Source organism: Zootoca vivipara, chromosome 11 (genome assembly GCF_965207765.1).
Source record: "Zootoca vivipara chromosome 11, rZooViv2.hap1.1, whole genome shotgun sequence".
Lineage (NCBI taxonomy): Eukaryota > Metazoa > Chordata > Lepidosauria > Squamata > Lacertidae > Zootoca > Zootoca vivipara.
The window spans coordinates 2,075,619-2,101,570 of NC_142594.1; the positions used below are offsets into that span (position 1 = coordinate 2,075,619).

At 43.1% G+C, this 25,952-nt stretch overlaps 1 protein-coding gene across 1 annotated transcript in view; it reads right to left on the reverse strand.

Moving 5' to 3' along the window:
* CNTNAP2 (contactin associated protein 2) overlaps positions 1-25,952 on the reverse strand; it is an 836,988-nt gene that overhangs the window by 504,775 nt on the left and 306,261 nt on the right. The window contains exon 2 of the mRNA XM_035101355.3: positions 12,601-12,720. Within this exon, the coding sequence (XP_034957246.3) occupies positions 12,601-12,720 (120 nt within the window). The remainder of the gene's footprint in view (positions 1-12,600; positions 12,721-25,952) is intronic.

The window sequence follows — 25,952 nt, forward strand, 5'->3', positions numbered from 1 at the left end:
AGGAGGAACTCTAAAATAAAGAAGAACATCTAAGAACAAAATAGTATAGAATGGCATGATTCCTTATTGCAAGGGTATGTCTTAGGTTTTCAAACACTGAGACTTTTAAATTACAGTGGTACCTCGGGTTACGGACGCTTTGGGTTACATATTTTCGGGTTACACATTATTGTAACCCGGAAGTAAGTAACCCTAGCTCTTGGAGGCCTTGCTGCTGCCTGGAGCAAAGCCCGGACATCGGTGGGGCCTGCAGAGCCTCTGCGACTGGGCTTCAGCCATGGGAGCACTCAGAGGTAGCCCGGTTTCCCCCTGCTCTTGCGAGTGTCAGTGGCGGGATGCAGTCGCCACCACTTGCAAGAGTGAGGGGTAGCCCGGTTGCCCCTGCAAAGGGCGGTGGCGGGATGCTGCCGCCGCTTCTCACGAGAGCACGCTTGGTAGGCTTCCTTCCCCCCCCTCTCTCTCTCCTTCATTCCTTCTTTCCCTCCTTCTCTCTATCTTCCCTCCCTCCCTCTCTTTCCCTCTCTCACACCTTCCTTCCTTCCTTCCTTCCTTCCTTCCTTCCTTCCTTCCTTCCTTCCTTCCTTCCTTCCTTCCTTCCTTCCTTATAGAATCATAGAGTTAGAAGAGACCATAAGGGCCATCCAGTCCAACCCCCTGCCAAGCAGGAAACACCATCAAAGCATTCCTGACATATGTCTGTCAAGCCTCTGCTTAAAGACCTCCAGAGAAGGAGACTCCACCACACTACTTGGGAGCAAATTCCACTGCCGAACAGCTCTTATTGTCAGGAAGTTCTTCCTAATGTTTAGGTGGAATTTTCTTTGTACATGTGAAAAGGATCTAGGAGTCTTGGTACACCACAAACATGACATGAGTCAACAGTGTGATGCAGCAGCTAAAAAAGCCAATGCAATTCTGGACTGCATCAATAGGAGTATAGCATCTAGATCAAGGGAAGTAATAGTACCACTGTATTCTGCTCTGGTCAGACCTCACCTGGAGTACTGTGTCCAGTTCTGGGCACCACAGTTCAAGAAGGATACTGACAAGCTGGAACGTGTTCAGAGGAGGGCAACCAAAACGGTCAAAGGCCAGGAAACGATGCCTTATGAGGAACGGCTTAGGGAGCTGGGCATGTTTAGCCTGGAGAAGAGAAGGTTAAGGGGCGATATGATAGCCATGTTCAAATATATAAAAGGATGTCATATGGAGGAGGGAGAAAGATTGTTTTCTGCTGATCCAGAGAAGCAGACACGGAGCAATGGATTCAAACTACAAGAAAGAAGATTCCACCTAAACATTAGGAAGAACTTCCTGACAGTAAGAGCTGTTCAGCAGTGGAATTTGCTACCAAGGAGTGTGGTGGAGTCTCCTTCTTTGGAGGTCTTTAAGCAGAGGCTTGACAGGCATATGTCAAGAATGCTTTGATGGTATTTCCTGCTTGGCAGGGGGTTGGACTGGATGGCCCTTGTGGTCTCTTCCAACTCTATGATTCTATGATTCTTTCTTGTAGTTTGAACCCATTGCTCCGTGCCCGCTTCTCTGGAGCAGCAGAAAACAACCTTTCCTCTCCTCCATATGACATCCTCTATGGCTTGAGAATATTAATAGCTAGCTTGTTCCTAATTGTCTCGATTGCTAGTTCCCCCCAATAGCTGGCCATTGGTGCTGCCCTTTGAACGCCTGTATTTTCTCTTTATACTATGTATGTGCTAGTCCATTGTCATACCAGCAAAAGTCTGCACATGCTCCATAGTGAGGCAAGCCTTGGAGGCAGGCAGGCAGGCAGCAGGGCAAGCAAGCAAGAGGCCAGTGGTCAAGTGAGCTGCATTTATGGAGATGGGGGCCTTGAGCAAGAAGGGGGGGTGTTAGTGTGGGCAAGTGAGAGAGGGCACATGAGCTGGGTTTGCCACAGCAGGGGTTGAGCAAGTGGGGCACAGGTGGGCCAGTGGGGCACAGGTGGGCAAGTGAGGTGGGATTGTGGCAGCAGGATGAGTCCAGTGAGAGGGGTGCGGCATGGTGGGGGAGGCAAGCTGCAGAGATTCGATGGAGAGTAGGGAGAGGGACGTAGAGAAGGGGCTTAATAAAGGGAGGGGGTTTTGCAGGGGGAGGTTGATGAGCAAAGTTAGCAGTGGCATCAACCCCTAGTTAGCACACATAGAGTCATATTTTAACTTTCTACTGCTTTTAACATTGCTTCTTGTTTATCATGGTCTTCTGCAACATTGTCTCCTTTTGAGTTGTTAGTTAGATATATTGCCTGTTCACATTTTGCTTTCTTCCTGTCTTGTCATTTTCAGTAATATTTTTGAAGGCGATTTCTTGTTCCTTTCCTTCTTTTTCTTCTTCTTCTTTTTCAATGGAGGCCACTACGCCTCTGCTCTTATCTTGTAACTCCTTTGATTTTAGACTTTGTCTGCAGATGATCCCATCAAGCTTGTGTGACTTTAACTCCCATGTTGATGCTCTTTCTCGACTTCTATTTCTCTGGCACTTCATCTAGCAAATTTCATAGCAGATGCCGACTCTTGTCGTTGAGGCAAGGTTTCTGTTTTGTCCTCAACCATGGGCTTGCCTTTATATTAGCGCTCTTTTTGTGCCACTTATTTAGGCTATTTCGAAATCATGTTTATCTGCTTCAAATCTCCAAATTCATCCCTATGTAGCTGCTTCTGAAGATAAGTTCAATTACAGAATGAATGTTTCTTGTTCCCTTCTCTTCCTACATCACCACCTGCCTGCCCTTTGGAGGGTTGGGGCCCCCACCTGAATCACATGGATGGTGTCCAAGTGTCTGGACTCCCTAGGCACCATCAGGCTTGGCCCAAGGATGGCAGACTCCAAAGGAAGATAGGGAAGAATGGGAGCCGGGGAGAGGCTGGATGACATGGAGACCCTCCCTCCCTCCCCCATACTTCCTAGTTTTCAGAGACCATGCTGAGGAGGGCTGCACTGGGGAAGAATGGTGGGACCCGCCCCCTCCCCCCGATCCTGATCCTGAATCTACCCATTCTAGGTAGAAGGGTTTTTCTCTCTCACTGATTATTAAAGAATCTAACTGGTAAGATGTTAGATTCTTGTGTCCAGTTCTGGGCACCACAGTTCAAGAAGGATACTGACAAGCTGAAACGTGTCCAGAAGAGGGCAACCAAAATGGTCAAAGACTTGGAAACTATGCCTTATGAGGAATGTTTAGCCTGGAGGAGAGAAGGTTAAGGGGTGATATGATAGCCATGTTCAAATATATAAAAGGATGTCATATAGAGGAGGGAGAAAGGTTGTTTTCTGCCGCTCCAGAGAAGCGGACACGGAGCAATGGATTCAAACTACAAGAAAGAAGATTCCACCTAAACATTAGGAAGAACTTCCTGACAGTAAGAGCTGTTGGGCAGTGGAATATGCTACCAAGGAGTGTGGTGGAGTCTCCTTCTTTGGAGGTCTTTAAGCAGAGGCTTGACAGCCATATGTCAAGAATGCTTTGATGGTGTTTCCTGCTTGGCAGGGGGTTGGACTGGATGGCCCTCGTGGTCTCTTCCAACTCTATCATTCTTTTGCTTGATCTCTTCTTATTTACTGCCACTGGGGAGGAAGCCGATTCCCCGAAGCCTGACTCCAGCTCTAGTTTGAGAATAGAACTTCCAGATCCCTCCCCTCCTAAAGGGGAGAAAGAAAGCATTGTTGCAATCTGAAGAGGGCTTGAAGCTACAGCTTGAGGTACCAAACAGGATTCAGAGGGGAAGTTGGGTCCAGAGCTTTCTCTCCCTCAGGAAAAAGGACAAGATTCCCCCACTGAGACATAGCTCCTGGTTGCAAGGAAGCCGCTTGTGCAGGAATAGACACCTGCCAGTAAGGACTGTGCCTGCCTTGGGTTTGAAGATGAAAGGGTGGGTGGAGAAAACTTGTTGGAACAACTCAGCAGTGTAACTGGCCCTGAACTCATGCACCTTCCTCCTAGACTGGGACCATCCCAGCCAACTCTCTGGGACTAGAAGCTGAGCCTGGACCACCTACTCTGCTTTAAAAAATATCCTTCCATGACATACATTTAACAGCACCTGCTGTCCCGTTTTGGGATGGGAGCCAGGGGTGCTGGGTGGGGAGTTGACCCAAATCAGACTTGGAGCCTAAGATGATTTAAATTAAGGAAGTTCATGAAAAGTTTCCTACCCCTTCCTCCTCCCACCAGGTTAGACTGCATCTCGCCATTTGCTGTACTTCAGAGGGCAGGTGCAGCCCAAGAGACATTGCTCAAATTACAAGAACAAAAAAACCTCACTCAACCAACCCCCCCCCACCTAAGGCATTTCTTAGTGCTCAGCTTTATTAATACTATGAATAGAAAACTGGATAATTATTTGGGCCTCTGGTGCTTCCTGCCTTAATGAATGCAGCTCCTGCATTAACAGAGATTGTTTGTGGAGGAAATCTCAGAATCTAGATTAGTTCTAATGGCAATGACATTAACAGAAGCCACTCTCTGCTGTTTCTCTCTTTCTCCACTTTATAATTCTTGAATAATGACTCTTTGCATGATCACTCTGGCTGTGGTTGCCATTCTTTCTTGCCCTGACAGAGTTATTCAGCTCCACCGCAGAATCATCAATATAAATGTACTTAGTGAACTAGTAAGGTAATTATGATTATTCATATTTGATAAGCACCAGGTTTTTTTAAAAGATGTAGTTGTCCAGGTGTATGTGGGGAATTTTCAAGGCAAGGGAACTGAACTCACAAATGACTGATGCTGAAGATTCTGTCTTCTTTACAGTTTTTTAAGCTGCAGTCTGTCTGCACTCATTTCTTAGGAGCCATGTCTACTGACACTTCTCAGCAAACCTACAAATGCCTCATGTTTCCCTTTTCTCTATCCACTGTTTTATATTGTGAGCTAGTTTAGGTAAGAACAGATTTTCCTTTTGTGAGCAAGGACTGACTAATTTATCAGATTTCTTTAAAGCATTTCACAAAGAATGTATCTATTAAAAGGAGCAACAGCCATCACCAAACTAAGCGCCTGAGTTCCAAATCTAAAAAATTGGAATTGTGGAAAGGCCTGGCTGTTGAAACAGTGCAGGCAAGTGAGGCAATTCTTACATTTAACAGTACGACAAAAATAATAAGCATAATGATAGGTGGTGGGAAGTATATTTCAAGGTAAATTCCATCCATTTTATTCCAAGGTTCTTTTAACAATACTTGGTATTTTTGCAAACCTCAGGATTCTCTCTGTAGCTTGTAGAGCTCGTCTCTAGTTCTCAGTGGTCCCTTTTTGGTTCTAGTCCTGTTAGGACTCACCATCTAAGTTTTCTGTTTGAAGGAGTTGTAGAAGTACAGATGGGAGCACATGAACCCTGTTGACGCCACGTGGCCATTTTGTCCCCAAAATGTGTCACAGAGTTTCACGTTAGTAAAGCCACAGCTTCCACACTGGATTTCACTTTGTACAGAATTCTGCTGCACAACTATGCAGAAAAGTACTGTTGAGAAGCGCAATAACTCTAAATTCTATGTGGTATCTAATAGGAAACAATCTGCAGGTCTCTAAAAGGGAGAGGGAGGCTCTTCCCTATTAGTCCAGATTAAATGCTTAAAAGGGGCTTGGGCTGGCATTGTGGTGAGTGCCACCAATTTCATGATAATCTGGAAGCCCCCAAAGTTGCTCTCTCTCCCAATCATTACAATGCAAATGGTCCATCCGCTACAATGTCTGCAACTCTTTACCATTTGCTGCGGAGTTAAAATATTTTACGTTTCTAAAATAGCAGCCCCAATCACCACTGAATGCAAAGGTAATGTATGTGCTATTAGACAGAGTACCTGATCCAGTAAATAGTTAAAAGACTTCTAAAGGATGACCTAAAAAGCATTCCAGGAAAATTGCCCTTAAATTTTAATTGAAATCACTTAAAATAATAGAGGCAATTCATATTTATTACATATAATAAAAGGCATAATTGCATTACTTTCTGGAGCACTTTGCAGCAACAATCGTTATATGACAGTGCAAGGAGAAGACACTGACAATTATTTCCTCAAGCTGAGCTCCCCCCCCCTTAAAAAAAACACCCCACAGGATAAAAGCACTGTGTAGTTGAAGGAAGATGGGCTATAACATGGCATCCTAATTTTACCAGAAATCTGTTTCAATTATTTTTAGGTGTATTACTTATAAAACTATTCAGGGATCTAGGTAAATAAAGTGAAGTGGTAGAAGCAGAGTCCCATCTTATTAAAACTCAACTGAGACTGTAGGAAGAGCCTGCTGGATCAGGCCAGTGGCCCATCTAGTCCAGCCTCCTGTTCTCACAGGGGCCAACCAGAGCCTGGGGAAAACCTGCAAGCAGGACACATTAACCCAGCCTTTCTCAACCTTGCTGTTGTTGGACTACAATTCCCATCATCCCTGGACCCTGACCACTGCTCCAGCTAGCTAGGGGTCATGGGAGTTGTAGTCCAACAACAGCTGGGGACCAAGGTTGAGAAAGTCTGATCGGTCATTCACTATACTACCCTGGCAATACACGTGAGTCTGACAGAAACCATCTCCTTTAGCTGCTATGGCTGAAAGAGAGAGCTGGTCATCTCACTTAGAGAGATGTGTGAACATGCACAGAGTACCTTTCCATCAAGATTTGGTGATGGCTTGATAATCACAGAGGTCAGATGACAGAAATTGTATGCCTGAGTGAGTGAGTGAGTGAGTGAGTGATTGATTGACTGATTGCATGTATACCCCACCTTTCCTCTCAGAATCTGAAAGTAGCATACAGTATATGGCTCTCTTCACCCTCCATTTCATCCTCACAGGTAGGCAGGTTAGGCTGAGGGACTGTGGCGGTCTCAAGGACACCCAGGGAGCTTCATGGCTAAGTAGGGAACCCTGGTCTCCCAGGTCCCAATCCAACATTCAAAGCATTGACACTGGCTCCTTGCCCCTCCCTAGTAATAGCAAAGCTTTTTTTTCTAGCGGTACTCTCATTTTGACTCAAGAAAATCACCATTTTATACAGTGGTACCTTGGGTTAAGAACTTAATTCATTCTGGAGGTCCTTTCTTAACCTGAAACTATTCTTAACCTGAGGTACCACTTTAGCTAATGGGGCCTCCCGCTGCCGCCGTGCGATTTCTGTTCTCCTCCTGAGGTAAAGTTCTTAACCCGAGGTACTGGGTACTATTTCTGGGTTAGCAGGGTCTGTAACCTGAAGCGTCTGTAACCCAAGGTACCACTGTAGTTCAAATCAGGAAAAATAAATATAGTAAATGGACAAAAGTACAAAGATTCACAACATGTTTAGGGGTTTTGTCCCAGAAAAAAGCACTGAGTAACAGTAATAACTTGTTGTTGTTGTTGTTGTTGTTGTTGTTGTTGTTGTTATATATATACCCCACCCATCTGGCTGGGTTTCCCAGCCACTCTGGGCGTCTTACAGCATATATAAAACACAGAAAAACACACAAAAAAAACTTCCCAATACAGGGCTGCCTTCAGACGTCTTCTAAAAGTTATATAGCTCTTTATCTCCTTGACATCTGAAGGGAAGGCATTCCACAGGGAGCGCACAACTACCAAGAAGGCCTTACCATAGAAGCAGAGAAAATGATGCATGCACTATTTATGTTACATTTATACACAACCTTTCTAATTATTTAAGTTATGCAAACCAGGTAGATTTACGTAAGTCACAGAATTAAGATTTGTGCTGTGAAACGGCCAGCATCAAGAGGCGCATTGTCTTTAAGTTTCGTAAGGTTGATGCATGCACGCCATGATGTTTGAGTTTATGTGGAATGCAAAACTGAAGCAAAACAATGTGTAGAGGGAAGCAAATGTTTCCTCTTATTTTCCCTGCAATTAGTGTTTTTTTGTCAGTTCTTTCCTGTTAACACAGATGTGCTTTGCGGCATACTGGATTTCTCACAAAAGAAAAGATGATAATATGCTTCATCATACTGAGTAATTCACAATTGCTTGCAAATAATAAAAGTCTAATTGTGAAGGCTGAAATGAGGCTAATAGCTGCACTCTTCTTTTTGGAAGGGAAAAAAGTAAAAAAAGGGGGGAAGCTTAATTTTAATCCCATTAACCCCCCCCCCCCCGGTCCACCACCATCCAGCATTTCAGTGAAATGCTAGATGGTTTTAATGCTAAGCTATTAGCTTTACTGTTCCCTGCCAATGTTGTCAGGGAGAAAGGACTTCTGTGTCAGGTACGTAGCTTACTTTGGTCATCTTTGCTCAATACAAGCATGGATAAGAAATTAGTTTGCAACTACGGATAGTTACGTACACCCCAAACAATCTAACATCAATTGCGACAAACTCCCTTCGCAGACAATGGAAAAAGTTAGTTGCAACTAACAAGTTCTAAGGAAAGCTACAAGTCACTTCATCTAGACTTAGACCATAATATGTGCCAGACAAAGGTGAGGGCAGCAAAAAGAGGGAAAGCTCAGGCAAACGGGGGCAAATGAGGGAGCCCTCCTCAAGTCCTTCATCAGGGATTCTTAAATACAGAAGTTCAGTCTTTTGTTATACTGTCTCCTCTTTCTTTGTATGGTCCAGAAAATGTGTGCCAGTATCTTTTACTCTCAGCCCCCCCCCCCCGGGGCTCCTGTGTTTTTAATAGTTGCCTGATCTGCATAAGCTTAACGGGTGAGCCTTTTCCTGGCATGTAAAAGAGGAGATGAAGAAGCTTCACCTGACAAATATTCTTGTTGGCAATCCTAGCTGAGGAAGAGAAAATAGCTGTTTTACAGAGTAGTCAAAGTATGTACATTCTAATGCATAGTTACGATTTTGAGATTATGCTATGTCCAATAAAGACAAACTAAAAGAGAGAGAAATATTTAAGATTATGAATTATATCCATTTTAATGTGTAAATGAAGCTGCATTTACAATTTCTGCTAAATTCCTAAGCCCATGTTGGGACATCTTTATGAGGCTATTAGTGTCAAGTGCTCTTTACAACATTCCCTCTGAAATCCCTCTGAAAGTTAGCAGGTTATGTGGCATAAGCCCTTATCACCTTTTGGATATTTAAGTTCATGCTTATTACTGTCCAATAGCTACAAGTATACTAAATATATAGAATTTTTACAAATGAAAGCTTAGTGTTTGGTAGGTGCTTCAGGAACATATGCTTAACGAAACTCTTAATTGCTACAATTTAATGAAGCTTTAGAAGAAGAGAATAAAAGATTCAAATTATCTAGCTGATCAAACAGAAAACAAAAACAATATTGCAATGTTTATTAACTATGTTCCCATCAATCAATGTGGTTCAAAGGAAAGGGAAACATATGCAAGTGCTTTCTGTGTCTATAAATAAGGTTCTTGGAAAGCCACATTTATGTTGATCCAAGGTTATGTGGGAGCAAAACACAGGTGCCAAACATGCATTGCTTTTCTCCTTCTTTCAACAGATTTCCTTAGCAAAATCTAATGCTATTATTAACATTGATTACAATTAGGGCAATGAGGAGCTGGGTGAATGTGGGAATTCTTCCAAGGTTCATCTGCAGAAGAATCTGGGGACTCATAATTCTTGCCTCTTGCCTGACACTTGCTTCTGGGCAAACTTCTTCGGCAATCCTATGTGATGCCCATGATGTGATGCCATAATCCTGCACCCTTGCTTATCCCCACACCTTTTGTCTGGGAGGTACTTGTGGGTGTGGGGAAGTTTGCAGGCTGCTATCACTACATATTTTGCCTTCCTAAATATCTTGGGGACACAAGGAGACATGAGGCTACTACTTGTGTTGGGAGCTGTGACTCAGCCACATGTGGAATTACAGTAAGAAACCCTGGATAGGTACAGAGTGGTGGGCAGCTTGAAAAAGGAGCACCAAGTATCATTTCAAGAGTTGGTCAAACTTTCCCTCTGTGTCCAGGGCAGCTGTCTATCAGCTCCATCTGGTACGCAGGCTGAGACCCTACCTGCCTGCAGACTGTCTAGCCAGAGTGGTGCATGCTCTAGTTATCTCCCGCTTGGACTACTGCAATGCGCTCTACGTGGGGCTACCTTTTGAAGGTGACCTGGAAACTACAACTAATCCAGAATGCAGCAGCTAGACTGGTGACTGGGAGAGGCCGCCGAGACCACATAACACCCGTCTTGAAAGATTTACATTGGCTCCCAGTACGTTTCCGAGCACAATTCAAAGTGTTGGTGCTGACTTTTAAAGCCCCAAATGGCCTCGGTCCAGTATACCTGAAGGGGCGTCTCCACCTCCATCATTCTGCCCGGACACTGAGGTCCAGCACCGAGGACCTTCTGGCGGTTCCCTTGTTGCGAGAAGCCAAGTTGCAGGGAACTAGGCAGAGGGCCTTCTCGGTGGTGGCGCCTGCCCTGTGGAACACCCTCCCAACAGATGTCAAAGAGGAAAACAGCTACCAGACTTTTAGAAGACATCTGAAGGCAGCCCTGTTCAGGGAGGCTTTTAATGAGTAATAGATTATTGTGTTTTATTTTTCTGTTGGAAGCCGCCCAGAGTGGCTGGGGAAACCCAGCCAGATGGGCGGGGTATAAATAATAAATTATTATTATTATTATTATTATTATTATTATTATTATTATTATTAATTTCAGGCTGGAATCCACCCACCTGTCAACACAGTGGTGTCACGTGACCCTTTTTTGCATCAGGGGTTTTGTAGGAACCAACAATCTGCTGATCATTAGGTCTTGCTGAGTCTCTCACAGAAAAATGCTGCCTTGAGACCACTTTGCAACCATCAGCTGATCACGGGTAAATTATAGGCAGCTATGCCAAGGGTTTTGTGCTATACACCTTTAAATTTTGATTATTATTATTTAAATAAACATCTATAACTTCTTTATTTTTTTGGCAAGATCTGATTAATGTTTCAGGCATAGCAAGCTCTTCTGAGGCAATAAAATGATGCTAAGTTTCAGAAGGGAGCTGCAGTCCTGCAAGAACAGCATTTGTAGTTTCGGGATAGATAAAAAAAGAAATCGGTTTATCTCTCCACGTGTTTTCTGTGAATTGGTCTGAAAGGAGCAGGCATGAAAGGAGTGTCCTGCCAAACTGTAGACAAATTGGTCTAGGTGTTGTTTTGTGCTAGGTGCTTTTAAAGGTTTATTGAGAAGAGAACTAAAAAGGATTCACTTTTCTCCCAGTGGTTTTGTTTGTGGGCCATGATTTTATGGCATCACTTAGATTCCTTTGATGGTTCTGCTCAAACAGCAGCAAGGGTTTGATTTGAAGAGGAGGCTGGTGTTGAGACCTTTATTTCCCTTCCTCCCGCAAACCCTCCATGGTCACTTGCGGAAGCGTTTTTCTGCCTCTGCTGCTTCTCCACTCTGTGTGCTTCTTGCCCTGAGTGCTGGCTCCACCCCCCTTTGACTGGCTGCCTTGGTAGCCAATCAGAGAGAGGCTCCAGCCCTCTGGTGGAAGTCTGAGGCACTGCATCACCAGACTGCTCTGGCTCAGCTGTCCATCACAATCGCCAACTCAAAGTCATCACGGGCTACCCTCTGCCATCTATTTCATTTATTCATCTTATAAAAAATATTTATAGACCTCCCTTCATACAAAAAAAATCAGGCCAGTGTACAAAATTTACAAAGGGGAGAAAATACAATTTCAAACAATACAGAATAACCATATAAAGGACTGGCTCATCTTAAAACTACTGAATAGGCCCATGAATCTCTGTGTTGTCTACTCAGTATTGGATACTGCTCAAGGTAGAAGTCCCTTGCAGAACAGGTGTCTGCACAAAAGGAAGTCAAGGTGGTTACACATCCCTGTTGGAGCCAGCTGAAATTCTGTAATGGGGGGGGGGACACACCTCCAGGTGACCTCAGAGATCAAGCTGGGATATAAGGACTCAGCCAGGCCTTAAGAATATGCTGGCCCCAGTTGTCCAAGGGTTTGTATATCAGCATAAGATCCTTGAACCTGGTCCAGTAGCAGAGGAACAGCAAGTGCTTAGAAAGGGGATCTACCTGCAAGGGTGTTTGCTCTCTTTGCCCTCATATGGGCCAGTGAAGCAATGGGAAGGCCGAGGCCAAGCGGCTGCTTTGGGTATCAGGAAGATATGCAAGTTTGCTTGGGTGCTGCCCAGCCGATATCTCCCTGCTGCTGTGGCAAACTGTGCAAAAGGTTTGCTATAAAGAAGGCTATTTTCTCTCTTGAGAGACCAAGTAACTTCAGGTAGATCAGAACATTAGACTATAGCAGTTATAATTCCTCCCAAATATTTTTGTTTTGTTCAAAGACATAGGCCTGAAAGAGAGGGGTGTTGATGACGCATGGTGTGCTACAACAGGGTCATCTGACAGGCACATGAGCAACAGTCATGCTGTGTATATGCTCTAGCTTTTTGGGTGATGAACATGTCACTAAGATTATATATTATTTACCAGATTTGCATATTACCTTTTTAGGTGGCTTACATACAACATTATATTTCTGCTGAAATTTCATAAATATTGCAAGTAATTTACTCCAGTCTGTGGTGTCAGTCCTAAACTTCCTAAAACTTTTATTTTTTGAAAGTTTCATTACCAACCTATTATGCTGTTAGTAGTGGATACTTTTTGCAAATGACATGTGTACAAATTTCTTACCTCCTCGTTTGTTTAACTTTGCGAAACCCGGTGCATAGCTGTTTGATGCAGATGGCATAGATGATGAACTGCTGAAGAAGGAGGGGGCAAGGCCGGAGACCAAGGGCTCATCACATTTTTCTGAAAGACAAAGAAGAGTGTTGTTTCAGGGATGCGTGTACGGCCACAGTCCTCAGTCGCCGCAGTGCTCTGCAGACCATTCTGTTAAAAGTTATGCAAGCAGAATTTCCCGATCTGGACCTCATGCAGAGTATGATGAATCCATAAGCCCCCCCCCCCGCCCCACACCAGGAAAGGATTTCCAAAGTTTCACTGCAATCTGTCTTTGTTACAAAAGCATTGTAAACAAAAACCAGCAGATTGCTCATAAACAACTAAGAATGCAATCCAGTTTTCTTTAGGTTCTTCCTTATTAATATAGTCCAAGAACTATTCTCTGTCTGGTCCCAGAGAGAGATTCAGATAAACAAGTTGCTTCCTCAATACAGTGGAACCTCGGTTTATTAACACCTCGGTTTACAATTTTTCAGTTTACGAATGCCGCAGACCCATCTGGAACGGATTAATCCACTTTCCATTACTTTCAATGGGAAAGTTCGCTTCTGTTTATGAACGTTTCAGTTTATGAACAGACTTCCGGAACCAATTGTGTTCATAAACCGAGGTACCACTGTATGCTAAAAACTTCTGAGAGAATCTGGGACACTTGGAGGGTTTGTTTTATGCATATTGCATGTACAGCTTTTACACATTCTAGGACAGGGGTCAGCAAACTTTTTCGGCAGGGGGCCGGTCCACTGTCCCTCAGACGTTGTAGGGGGCCGGACTATATTTTGAAAAAATATATGAATGAATTCCTATGCCCCACAAATAACCCAGAGATGCATTTTTAATAAAAAGGACACATTCTACTCATGTAAAAACACCAGGGAGGCTCCACAAATAACTGAGAGATGCATTTTAAATAAAAGGACACATTCTACTCATGTAAAAACATGCTGATTCCCAGACCATCCGTGGGCCGGATTTAGAAGGTGATTGGGCCGCATCCGGCCCCCAGGCCTTAGTTTGAGGACTCCTGTTCTAGGACATGTTTTAGGGCACAGTCGCCACCTTGCCCCTGCAACTGAAGGCCCTGTGACATCAGCACACCCCACAATGTGCACACAGGATGCAAGCACACCTCATGGAGTGTGTGCACGGCCGCCCTCGAGCTTGGGGGGTTGGGGCTGGCCTTTCATCTGAAATAGGGGTGTGTGGCCCCCTGGCCCTCTCTACTTAGTGCCTCTGTTTTAGGGTATACAGAGCACTAGCCAGGCCTTTATGGCCTTGTTGTTGCCAGTCTTGAACAGGATGTGACCTAGAAAACTCTCAACACTGTCCTGCAGGTGCCTATTGAAGTAGATAAGTTTCAGGGCATCTTGTTTGCTACCACAGCTTTTTTCCTTGTGGGAGCCCACTCAGGCTGCCAATAATACAGTTACAAATCGCCACTCTATAGTTATGCCATACCATACAAAGTCTGTCTATTGGTCAAGTCATCCAGACACACTTTACCAGCAATGTGGGAAAGGCGCCTTTCGGACACCAGCAGCCACCACAACAATCCCCCTTGCAGGCTGCTTTGTATGACCAGCATCCAAAATGCCTGCAGTCAACCTGCAATAATCCCTTCTCACATCTGGCCAAGTGGCCAAGATTGTATAGAGTTGTTCCAGTTCACCTTGTCATGTAGATACAGCCCATTCTGGGGGCTGCTCTTCTACCCACTTTTTGAGGAGCAAGCCCACCCCCCCAACGTGCCTCTGGATGGAAATAGAGACATTTTTGTCCAAAGACTGTTGGAGGGTCTGCTTCCCCTTTGGTGCCTGTGCTTCTGCCAACCCCCCCCCCAATTCTCACTCCCCCTGCAACTGACCCTCAGACAGAGTATACACCAACAGGACACAGCATGTTCACTAACTGAACAAGTACTTCTGGCAGTGGGACCCCTTCCGCCAACACACACACTTGCCTGCTCCCAAGATGGGATCATGGGAAAAGCAGGTGGCGATCTCTGTCTGTCTGTCTGTCTGCCTGTCTGCCTGTCTGTCTGTCTGTGCCAGTCTCTCTTCTGCCCTGCAGCTGCCCTTTCAGTGCCTGTGTTTCTGCTGCCCCCTGCCATGAGTTCTCACTCCCCCCCCACATTGACCCTCTGTGATCCCCTATCCCCCTCCCTGAGCATTTCCTATCTAAAGAAAGGCAAGTGCCACCGCGCCAGTGGGACAGAGCACACACACACACACGCCCTCCACCACCCTCAGAAAACCCCTTAATCACAATTTTATTTTATTCTTTGGTGCATTTACGAAAAGAAAAACACACAGCAATATATACATTTTAGAAAAGAGAAATATTTTTTAAATAGAGAGAGAGATTTTCATTCCAGACTCCCTGCCCTCTGCCTGCCCCTCAGGGCCAGCACAGCATGCAAGTCTGGACCTTGGAGGTGGCAGCCTCTCCTCTTCCTCGCCTGCTCTCCAGCAGCCACTATTAGGAGGAGGCTGAAAGCGGCGGCCATGGAGAGGCAATGGGCTACTCCAGCTCAGCCACAGCCACTCGGGACAAGCACTGGATCATCCTCCTCCTTCCAGGAACAATCAGAAGCCAGGATGGCTTTTGTAATTCCGGGACTTTCCCTGGGAAATCAGGACACTTGGAGGGTATTCAAGCCTCTAGGATAATATTTGATAAGCAATGCATAGAATCCACTGACACAATTTCCTAGCAATCTCCATACATGTCAATGGGTATTGTGCACACAAAGTGTACATGGTTATTGGGGTAATCAAAACAGCAGCAACCTGTCCACGCTTAACCCATGATTTATCAGGGAAATAACTCATTTGCACTCTGTTAATCGCTACAGATGCAGCAATAAGGGTTAAGAGGCCTAATCTGTTTTTGTAGTAATCTCAATAATCCATTTAAGCACTTTTCTTCCATTGGACTCAGTATAGAGAAGAATAGGAGCCAACTGTTAGGGGGCATAAAATACTGAGGGGGCAGGGCCTCCACAAAGTTGATGGGCATTGCCATTCAAATAGTGTGTGTGCACTGCATCATGTGATCGATTATGCATACAGACACTATGTGGGGGAGGAAATAACATGGACGCAGCATTGCTTCTCTGTATGGTATCAACTTTTGCAACCAGTGAAGAAGTTTGCAAGTGTATCCATTCTGAGCTAGTGTTTAGGAAGCCAGTGGCTTGGCGGCTCAGCACCAACTGCACTTTAGTACCAAGGTGCAATATAGACACATATTAAAAGAAACCTGCTGTGAAAATGCTTTTTTAAAAAAAGTGTTTTGAAAAATATATTGAATTTGCCATAAGCTCACCATCGCCATCTAGTGTCACATTTGTATAAATGCACTTTATATTTGCAGCTGTATAGCTGAGTCCCAAATGTAGTGTTATCATATATAACTGGAGCCACATATGCTACCAAGCGGATTCTTACAATGCAAGAGGTTGGACTAGATGACCCTCAGGGTCCCTTCCACCTTTACAATGTTCCATGTGGTTATTCTTTTCCCAGCAGTTACGATGTAACCTCAGATGGAAGTAGCCCTAGTAGTGGTAACCGGGAGCCATGGGTTATGAAGCTATCGTTTCCCTATCATGTTGATTTGGAAGTTCCACCAGAGGAGACCTCCAATGTTATTAGACTCTCCTTGCCAATATATGGAATTTGTTTCTAATTCTATTTTTGAAGATGTGGGTCAAGAAAGAAAAACAAGCCTCCCTTCCATGCTAATAAATGTGGCACCATCTATTTGGTCTCCCACAAGCTCTCTTACGTAGATTCAGCTCTAAATCAATTTGCGAGGTGAGAGAGAGGGAGATTCTTAAAATGAGCAAGCTGCTAAGATAAATTGCATTACTTCTGAGCACATAGCTTGCAATAGTGTGCACCATACATGAGCTAGCTAAAAAGTAGAAATGAAAAGTGGCCTTTGCAGGGTTGAGGCAACATTTGTAACATTGTCTGAGCTCCTCGATGCTTTTTCACTTAACCGTCGGCTGAAAGCCAGAGATGTTATAGATGCCACAAGGGAAAGATTCCAAGAAACGCAGACACTTTTGACAGGTTTTGCTGTTTTTTCAGAAGGGGAAATATCCAATCTTTCACTTACTAAAAGTGCAATCCTCTAAGTCTTTCTTTTGCAGAGATACAGCAGCCTTCCTTATATAAGTCAATGTACTGTATCCTGTTAATCAATTATGGAACACTCTCGCCAGCCAGCGTGACAGCAGCAGCAAAGGAATAAACGTTACTCTATACCATTTATCTCAGTAAGGTGTTAACTTCAAAGACAACCTGGGACCATTTAAATGTTAACATTATGAAGCAACAGCAATCTTCCAGTTTACTCTACTTTGTCCTAATAAGATCTGGCAACAGTGTCTTCAGTCTCTCACATGCTCAGTGCAAGAAGAAAACAGGATCTGTTCTCTGTAGCCCCAAGGCAACAAATCCACTTTTTTTACAGTTCGGAACTGAGGGTGAAATGGACGGAAAAATATGGGGTGAATATGTGTGAGCACCATGTAAGCAAATCAGGAAGGGTGCTCATGGTTGTACAACCACTCAGTAAACAAATGAGAACTAATGCTCAGTAGAGAAATTGATGATGATGATTAAAATTTGTATACTGCCCTGCATCCAAAGATCACAGGGCAGTACACAACAGAAATCATGCTAAGGTTGTGCTTCATCTGGTCCAGAGCTGCTAGCCAAACTAACTTTGTATTGGGTGAGCCTCCTGCATGATTAGAACCCATCGGTCCAAAACATTCCCATGGAAACTTTGCTGAGCTGCACCTCCACGCATCCCACATCTTTTCACTTGAAACTTCAGCCTCTGATGCCCCAGAGGAAGAGGATGGATATTCAAGTTTTAGGGAACCCTGAAAATGTGGGTATCAGAAATGGAGGGATGGAAAGCAGCACAGGTGAGCAAAATTCAGGGAAATGTGACATTAAGTGGCTATGCAAACCGGGAAAATAACCAACTATCTTTGTGAGACCCAGCAAAAGGAAGACATGCTCAGTATCTGTTTGCTTTTTAATCTGCTGTTTCTAGCCAAGCTCTCACACATACATTGTCCTTTTATGTTTTCCATTTTCATTCTTGCCTGAAGATGCGAATGAGATTGCTATTGAGGCAGGTTTGCATTTAGCTTCATGAACAAATGAGCCCAACCACAGCTGAATCATTTCTGTGAATAGGTCTGGGGATCAGCTGTAATCTGAAGATTAGAGCCTCACTTATTGATCCTAAGGAATGCCTCATATTCCACCCCAAATTGCACAGTGTCAATAGAGATAAAACATTATTGCTCCAAAGACTTCTGGCTCCTGCCACTGCCATGGCAGCTGAAAGAAGATAAAAGAAAACAGCAGCGTTTCCTACACCCCAAACTGAAGCCAAACAGAAGGAACACATTAAAAGATAGGACCAAGCAACTGGAATAGAGTTGCTCAGAAAATATAATTTCTGAAAGCCTGTAAAAAAGAAAGAAAATGCACACACACTATAGTTAACCCTCTTTATTTATGTTTAAATTACAAGAAAGGCCTCAATAGATGCTTTCAAAATACTCCACGTCCTAATTTCACCCCCCAAATGTAAAGCCCAAATTGCTTATTTTTTTCCTAAGTCTCCAAAGTTCCACTTATTATTTCTCAATTTTGTACAGAACATGCACAGTTTGCCACAACCTTCAACTTTCCTGCATATATGTGCACTTTGCTACAGCTGTGCAAAAAGGCAATACTGTATTGAGAGTACACATAACAAATGCATCAATATTATTTTTGTGTGGTGTTTCACTGATGCATAGGAATTTGTGTATGCATTGGTAAAACACCACACAAAAATAATATTGATGCAATCATATTTATTATCATATCAATATTTGTATTAACATATCAAGAGTGCTTCTTTGCACTGTTGTGTATCAGTGCACATTGGGATTAACTTCCAATGCTCTGGAAGGGCTGCTCTCCTGCTGTGGGACCAAGAAATCTTCAAAGAACCCAAATGGGTGAGTGATGGGAAGTAGAAGAACCACAATCTCACCCAAACACCACTTAATAGCCCTAGGGATCAGTCTTTAGGGCAAAGATCAGTGAAGCCTCCCACACTTCAATCTTTATGAAATTCCTACTGAGACTGACTCTCTGCTGGTTAGAATGTTCATCTGAAATACCTACGACCCAGCGACTGGCTTAAGGAGAGACGCCACAAAGGGGCTCAAAACAGAACAAAATCATGCTCTAATGATACATACTAAATAAAGTTTTTAAACAGCTAAGAGATTCTTCAACCCTGATAAATTTTCATCTTAGTTTGTTATATTCTTAATCCCCTGCTTACCTGGTGAATGTGCTGCTTGTAATGGGAAACTACATGGCTGCTCACTGTGAGGGTGGGATGTTAGGAATGTAATTTATTGATAAGCAAGGACTGTGGAATTCAGAGAAAGCACTCAGTATGGTAAAAGTACTGAAAAAAATCCCACTGATGGTTGCTGTCATGCAACAATTATTTAATGAGCAATTAAAAGAAGTAAGAGAGAAGATGCCAAAAATGGTAAATGGAAACGGATTAGACAAAGCTGAGGCTTTCACCTTTGGGGGGGGGGGGGAAATACATATGTCACCTTTGGGGGAAAAATACTGATGGAGGTTTGCCAGAGCAGGAGATTGGAAGGGTACAGCTAGAGCCAATGGATAACGAAATTGAGAGTACCTCCACACAGGTGGCTGAAGGAGTGAAACAGCTATGATAAGAAATATCCTGAGCTGGCAGGAATAGAGTTGAGAAAGAAACAACTCTGTGTAAAATTTGCATGCAGATGAAGGTGATGGCTGGCTGATGAAGAACCCTGGGAGGCAGCGAAGCGAAGATCTCCCAGGGTGGGAGGCTGAGGGAAGAAAGGGGAGCTCCCAGGTGAGAGCTGGAAGGGTTCACCTCTTTCTGTGTGCGTCAAGTTAAGATCTTCCTGTGGGGGAGGACTCTGCATTCATGTTTTTTTGCTTTTTTCTCTTTTTGTTTTTGTTTAGATTTGTTGATTTTTTTTTATCGTAATGTATTTTATTGTAATTATGAAAGTTTGAGATCTTATTGGGGGGGGGATTCCTTGCTCAAATACACAACATGTATTTATTCTCATATGTGTGTGTGTCTGAATTTATATACTGCCCATTAAACAAAATTCTCTCGTTTAGGTAAAACATATAAAAGTGCAAGAGCAAGTGATGCTATATTCTAGAATAAACAGCCCATGATTAAAATGGCTTTCATCGGCTGACAGGACTCACTTGAGACTGGAAGGTGACCCATTGTATTACTGCACAGCTTGTTTCAATAGCTAGCAATATTTTTCCAGAGGATGTGAAGAAAAAGGCCTGCTGCAACCATACAATGCTCAGAAACACCTTTACTGTACAGTGGTACCTCGGTTTATGAACACAATTGGTTCCGGAAGTCTGTTCATAAACTGAAGCGTTCATAGAGTGAAACGAACTTTCCCATTGGAAGTAATGGAAAGTGGATTAATCCGTTCCAGACGGTCCGCAGAGTACTTAAACTGAAGCGTTCATAAACTGAAGCGAACTTTCCCATTGAAAGTAATGTAAAGTGGATTAATCCGTTCCAGACGGTCTGCAGAGTACTCAACCTGAAGCGTACTTGACCCGAAGCATGGGTGTAATTGGTTCCGGAAGTCTGTTCATAAACTGAAGCATTCATAAACTGAAGCGAACTTTCCCATTGAAAGTAATGGAAAGTGAATTAATCCGTTCCAGATGGGTCCGCAGCATTCGTAAACCGAAAATTCGTAAACCGAGGTGTTCATAAACCGAGGTTCCACTGTATTAATGTAAGCAGAATTGTGGATCTATGCATTAATTTGCTCTGTATTCTCTTCTGATGACAAGAACCATGGTCCTTTGCATTTAAAAGGTTACAACTTTATTGTCTAATAAGTGGCACCTGTCATTGAAAATCTGAAGAAGAGTATGATAGTCCAAATCTACCGGTATTTGTGTTTCCAGTACATGCCCACATAACTTTAAGATGGTGCAGTTCCTCCAGTTTCATCATGCCACATTCAATCCATATATGCTCTATGCAATGCAGAAGCCGCCTGCCTGGCTACTTATCAGTTGCCTGCTGTTGCTGGCAGAGATAAAAGCAAAAACCGATAGGTGCATGACTGATAAATCATGCTGTGTTTCCTTGACAGCTTTTCTCTTGGAGGAAAAGACAAATCATGTCCTAACAACTTTCCCCTCAAGCTTTTACCCAGGCTTTATTCAACTATAAATACTAAATGCTCTAAGAGCACCATTTCATCCAGACATCTACCCACATCACCTTTTTCTTCTGCAAAGGAGAGGAGTGTCTCAGACTATGTCTTTTCTTGTTTTCTTTTCTCATTGCCCCTCTGATGTGTTAATTTCTTGCAATCTGCAAGCTCTGGTGTTTAATGCACTAAACACTTTATGTCCCAATGATGTACTGGTTTCTGTGGAGTATTATTGAAATGTGTTAGCTGAAAGCTTTCTGCAGCAAGCCATCCAGAAATGCATTTGACTTGTTTCCTTCACTTACTGCCATCAACTGGAAGGCACACACAGTTCTAATCACAGAGACAGCTTTTGTAAAGCAGACTCTGGTGAGAAGAGAATTCACATCTTTAAAGAAAAGAATCTGCTTCCTTGTGTATTAATCTGTATATTCAGTGTTTATATATCACGTTTGGCATTCCGACTTCTGTTTAAGAATCTTTGCCCCATTGGGTCATTGTGGGCAGAACTAAGGTCAAGGACAAAACCTAATGGGGAAGAGGCAAATCTCCCAGGAATTGATTGCATGGGATATTTCTTGGAGTGAGGGGCATATGGGGATTGTTTCTCATAAGTATTTTTAGAAACTTAAAATAAGTTTTTTAAAACAAACTAACAAAAGAACAGAGGAAGGATGGAATCTGATGAGTTGAGGATTTAGATCTAAGAGCCTGTTAAAATCTGGAGGCTAATGGTCACCTGACAGAGGACACTTTTGGAGATCAGAGCAATAAAACAATGGTTGCTTGGCATCCTTTCATCTGGTAAGAATAGGCGAGAACCTTTTCTGAATGCTTACAGATCCTATATACATATTAACATGAGGTTTTTTTTAAAAAAAAAATGAAAATGTGAATCATTTTCAACATATTTTCTTTCATATTTTTTCTAAACACACACACACACACACAGGCTAAGGACTGGGGAACATTTGAGAAGTGGGAAATCTAATAATAACTTTTGAATCCACACCTTAGTCTAGAAAGTGGAGATCAGGTGAGTTTAGTATATAGGAATTTGCAAAGACTGAATTCCTCACACATTCCCAGCAGAGCTCTCTTCCTACTGGTTTGGCCCCATTGCAAGATGTGATTGAATGTAGCATCTGAACTCTTTAAGTTGGAAGAGGTCCTTCAAGTCTGGCTCCAGAATATTACTATTTTCAGGGATGAACAGATTGGCTGGCTCTCTGAGCCAGCCATTGCCTAAGGGCCTCTAAGCCAACCAAGGTGGGGGATTCTGCCTCCTGATACGGTAGCAGCACCCACTCCTCCTCCTCCTGTCTTTTCTGTGGGACCAGAGAGAGGGGTTTCTTTTAGCAGTGACTGCTTCTGCCCAAAAGTTTAAGTCCTCCTCTCCTAGTGCTGTATTCATAATCAAAACAAGCCATATATTCTGGTGCTAAGTGTTCCTCTCAATCAAAACAGTTCTCTCTGCTGAACTCATCGAGGCGAAGCAAGTTGTTTTCCTTTAACTATTGATTGTGATTGGCTTTCTTCATTTTCCTAGGTCAGTTGATCAAGGTGGTGGCAGAGCTTCTGAATTCCTGTTATGTCCACATGAATGGTGCAAAAGGCAGCAGTAGAAGCAGTCCATTTCTTAATGGACCTTCCTGGCAGTGCCTCCAACTGTAATTGCACTCGCACAGAGATTATGTAGCCTTGTGCAATTTCTACACTATAAACATCAATGAAATACTGTATGTCCTCCTTCCTGAGCATTCATTCCAGCCTTTGTCCAGGGAGCCTTGGTGGCTGAAAGAAATATGTTTATTAAACGTCTGCCAGTAAAGGACAAATAGGGCCACTTCAAATGTTTAGCATTTCTTACACAGAAAATATGGAGTAGAAACTCATAGAATAGTTGCACCAAGACACAGCTAGGTTGAGATGGCACATTACAAATCCTGAAGTCATGCCATGGAGCTATCAAAGCACCACTGGCAGATATACTGCAGAAAAATAACAAGAAAGAAGTTAGCCAAACAGCTGGAATTACACAAAACGGAGGTAGCTTTATCAAAGAGTACTGTGTACATTTCTGAACATAAATAAATGTAAAATAAAAAAATTCCTTCAGTAGCACCTTAAAGACCAACTAAGTTTTTATTTTGGTATGAGCTTTCGTGTGCATGCACACTTCTTCAGATAGTGTGCATGCATGCACACAAAAGCTCATACCAAAATAAAAACTTAGTTGGTCTTTAAGGTGCTACTGAAGGAATTTTTTTATTTTACTTCGATCCAGACCAACACGGCTACCTACCTGTAACCATAAATAAATGTGTTCATAAAACACTGAAATTTTAGCAAGGAAATCTAATTTAAGAATGAATCATAATGAGTTTACAAGAGGTGGGCAATTTTCCATCACTGTGTCCATGCACATTAGAAGAAAGCTCTTATTTCTCATTTCTCTTCCAGTTATATCTGCTATGCTTTTTTGGTGTCATATTTTGGCTTGTTTTAAAGATAGCATCATAGGATTTCCTGCTGTCATTACTACTGCAGACATTCCCCTTCATGATGTTTTGAAGACTTCTAGATTAAATGATTACTTGTATGTGTAAATGAACCAGGACAGATCTGTCCACACATTCAGCTGTCAAGTACTGAATGAACAGGTGATGTAGATGTGACTGGTGAGGATGTGAATCGGTATTCTTTGAGATCATGGCACTTTTACCACTACAATATATATATATATATATATATATATATATATATATATATATATATATATATATATGTAAACGGTGCATGTTCGTGTTCGACCACTTTTCTCTGAAACCACTTGACCGATCGCATTGAAATTTGGACACAACGTTCCACTCCAATATGCAAGCGTTTGTATAAACTTAGATTACACAGATGTCACACCTGTCACAGGTAGCAACATGATTTTGAGTAAAAAAATAGCTCCCTCCAGTGGTTGTCAAAGGAACAGACGCCATATCCGTTTGTGTAGCAATAGCGCCATCTGTTGGATGCCAAAGGAAAAGATCCTATAGAACACACTATTTGGGGATAAAACAATATTTCCAGATTCCTGCCCCCACCTCCTCCTTCTCCTACCTCGCCATTCCAGAACCATAGCTGCCGGGGGGAGAGGGAGGACAGCAGGTACCCCGGGAAACAGGACAGGCCTCACCGCTCCTCACCTCCCACCACCCAGCAGGCCAGACCTCACATTACCCACCACCTCCACCGCCCACGCCATGACCGGGCCCCACATCTACCGCCACCACCGTCGACTCCCATGTCCCAAGAGGCAGCCCAACCCTCTCCTCTCCTCACCCCCACCACTGGGTGGAGAGGAAGACCGCCAGAAAGGCCGGGAGACAGGCCGGGCCTCCCCGCTCCTCACCTCACATGCTGATATTCCGAAACGCAGACCAGACCTCGCCTAACCTCACCCCCACCACCTGGTAAACTTTCACTTTCCTTTCTTTTCACTTTAACACACAGGGCCACTGCAACGCATGGCCTGGTACAGCTAGTGTGAAATAAAAACAGTAAAATACTACAAGACAGAAATTGTATAGAAAATTAACACACATCCTGTTCACTCAGAATTCACCAGGATGTCGCACCAAAGGAGGACATAGTGCCTTGACACCGCTCTCCTCAGCATCTGTAGTTGCATCACAGAAAGTCCTCCACAATCGCTCTGAATTCTAGGAAGCCGAATGTGGCCCCTCAGAAGTTTCCATGAGAAGCAGAAGCAAAGTGGTTTCTTGCTTCTCTGTTACTGCTAAAACTTATGATCTGGTCGTTGGGGGCATTTTGTCCACTTCTTTTCTTTTTCTTTTTAAAATTATTTATGTTAGAACCCAGTGCATTTTTGTGGCAATAAATTCCACAGATTAATTATAAAATGTATATGAAAAAGTGCTTTGGTCTGTTTGAAATTAACAAAGATTTCTATGCCATGGGTGATATTGTGCCTGGACATGCTGTTGAATGTCACTCATCTGGATGCTGAGCTGCCTCATTTCATTTGATACTTTATAATAAAGAAGCCAAGGCAGATTGAAAGCTGGCGACAAACAGAGTTTCTCCGTTAAATAAATCACAGCGCTGTATTTCCCGAACTGTGCAAAATCCATGTGGCTGAGTCTTTCTCCTTCAGGGTATTAAAATGTCCAAATAAGCACTTCAAGCTTTGTAACCAAAGCCGTATACGGTGCATGAACAATCTTATACAAACCAAAGTGATCAGCAGGCCGACCACCTTAGCACTATTCAAGCATGCTTGCTGCAAATATGTGCTGGCTGTTAAAGAGGCGTAGCAGATTCTTTATGCTGAAAGGTCAAACAATGAATTGAATTCTGAAGCTAATGGTGGGTAAATCCTCTAAATTAATTTTTAGAAGGTTTTGCAAAATCAGACAGCAGCTCATTCAGCTCTTACTGGGCCATTTCATTTCTAGATTTGCTATGCTAAATGTGTGTGTACACACATTTCAGTGGTAAACATAAAACTAAGACTGATTTTTATTTTATTTTTGTTGAAAATACTGATGGCCCCTGTCCTTGTATCTCGGTTGTTATTGGCAGGAAATGTCATCCTGGAATGCACCCAAACTGAATAACTAAATGAAATGCCTACCTTGCTGGGATCGGATGAAAGGTTGTCTGATTTCTTTCAGGATTTGAACTTTACAATGAAATTTAAATAGAACATGCTTATTGTGAGAGGGTTTTTTTAAAAGCTCTACTTGAGTAGTGAAAGTAAATGTTATTTTACTTTTTGCAGCATATGCCTACATTCAACATTGGCACAGATCCAGTAGAAACTTGTGTTGTTCTTATACCAGTTTAACTGTCATGGCTTTTCTCAAAGACTTCTGGGAACTACAGTTTGGTGGGTTTGCTAAGAATTTTTGATTAGAGATCCCTAGTCCCCAACATAAAACTATAATTCCCAGGAAACCCTGGGGAGATGGAG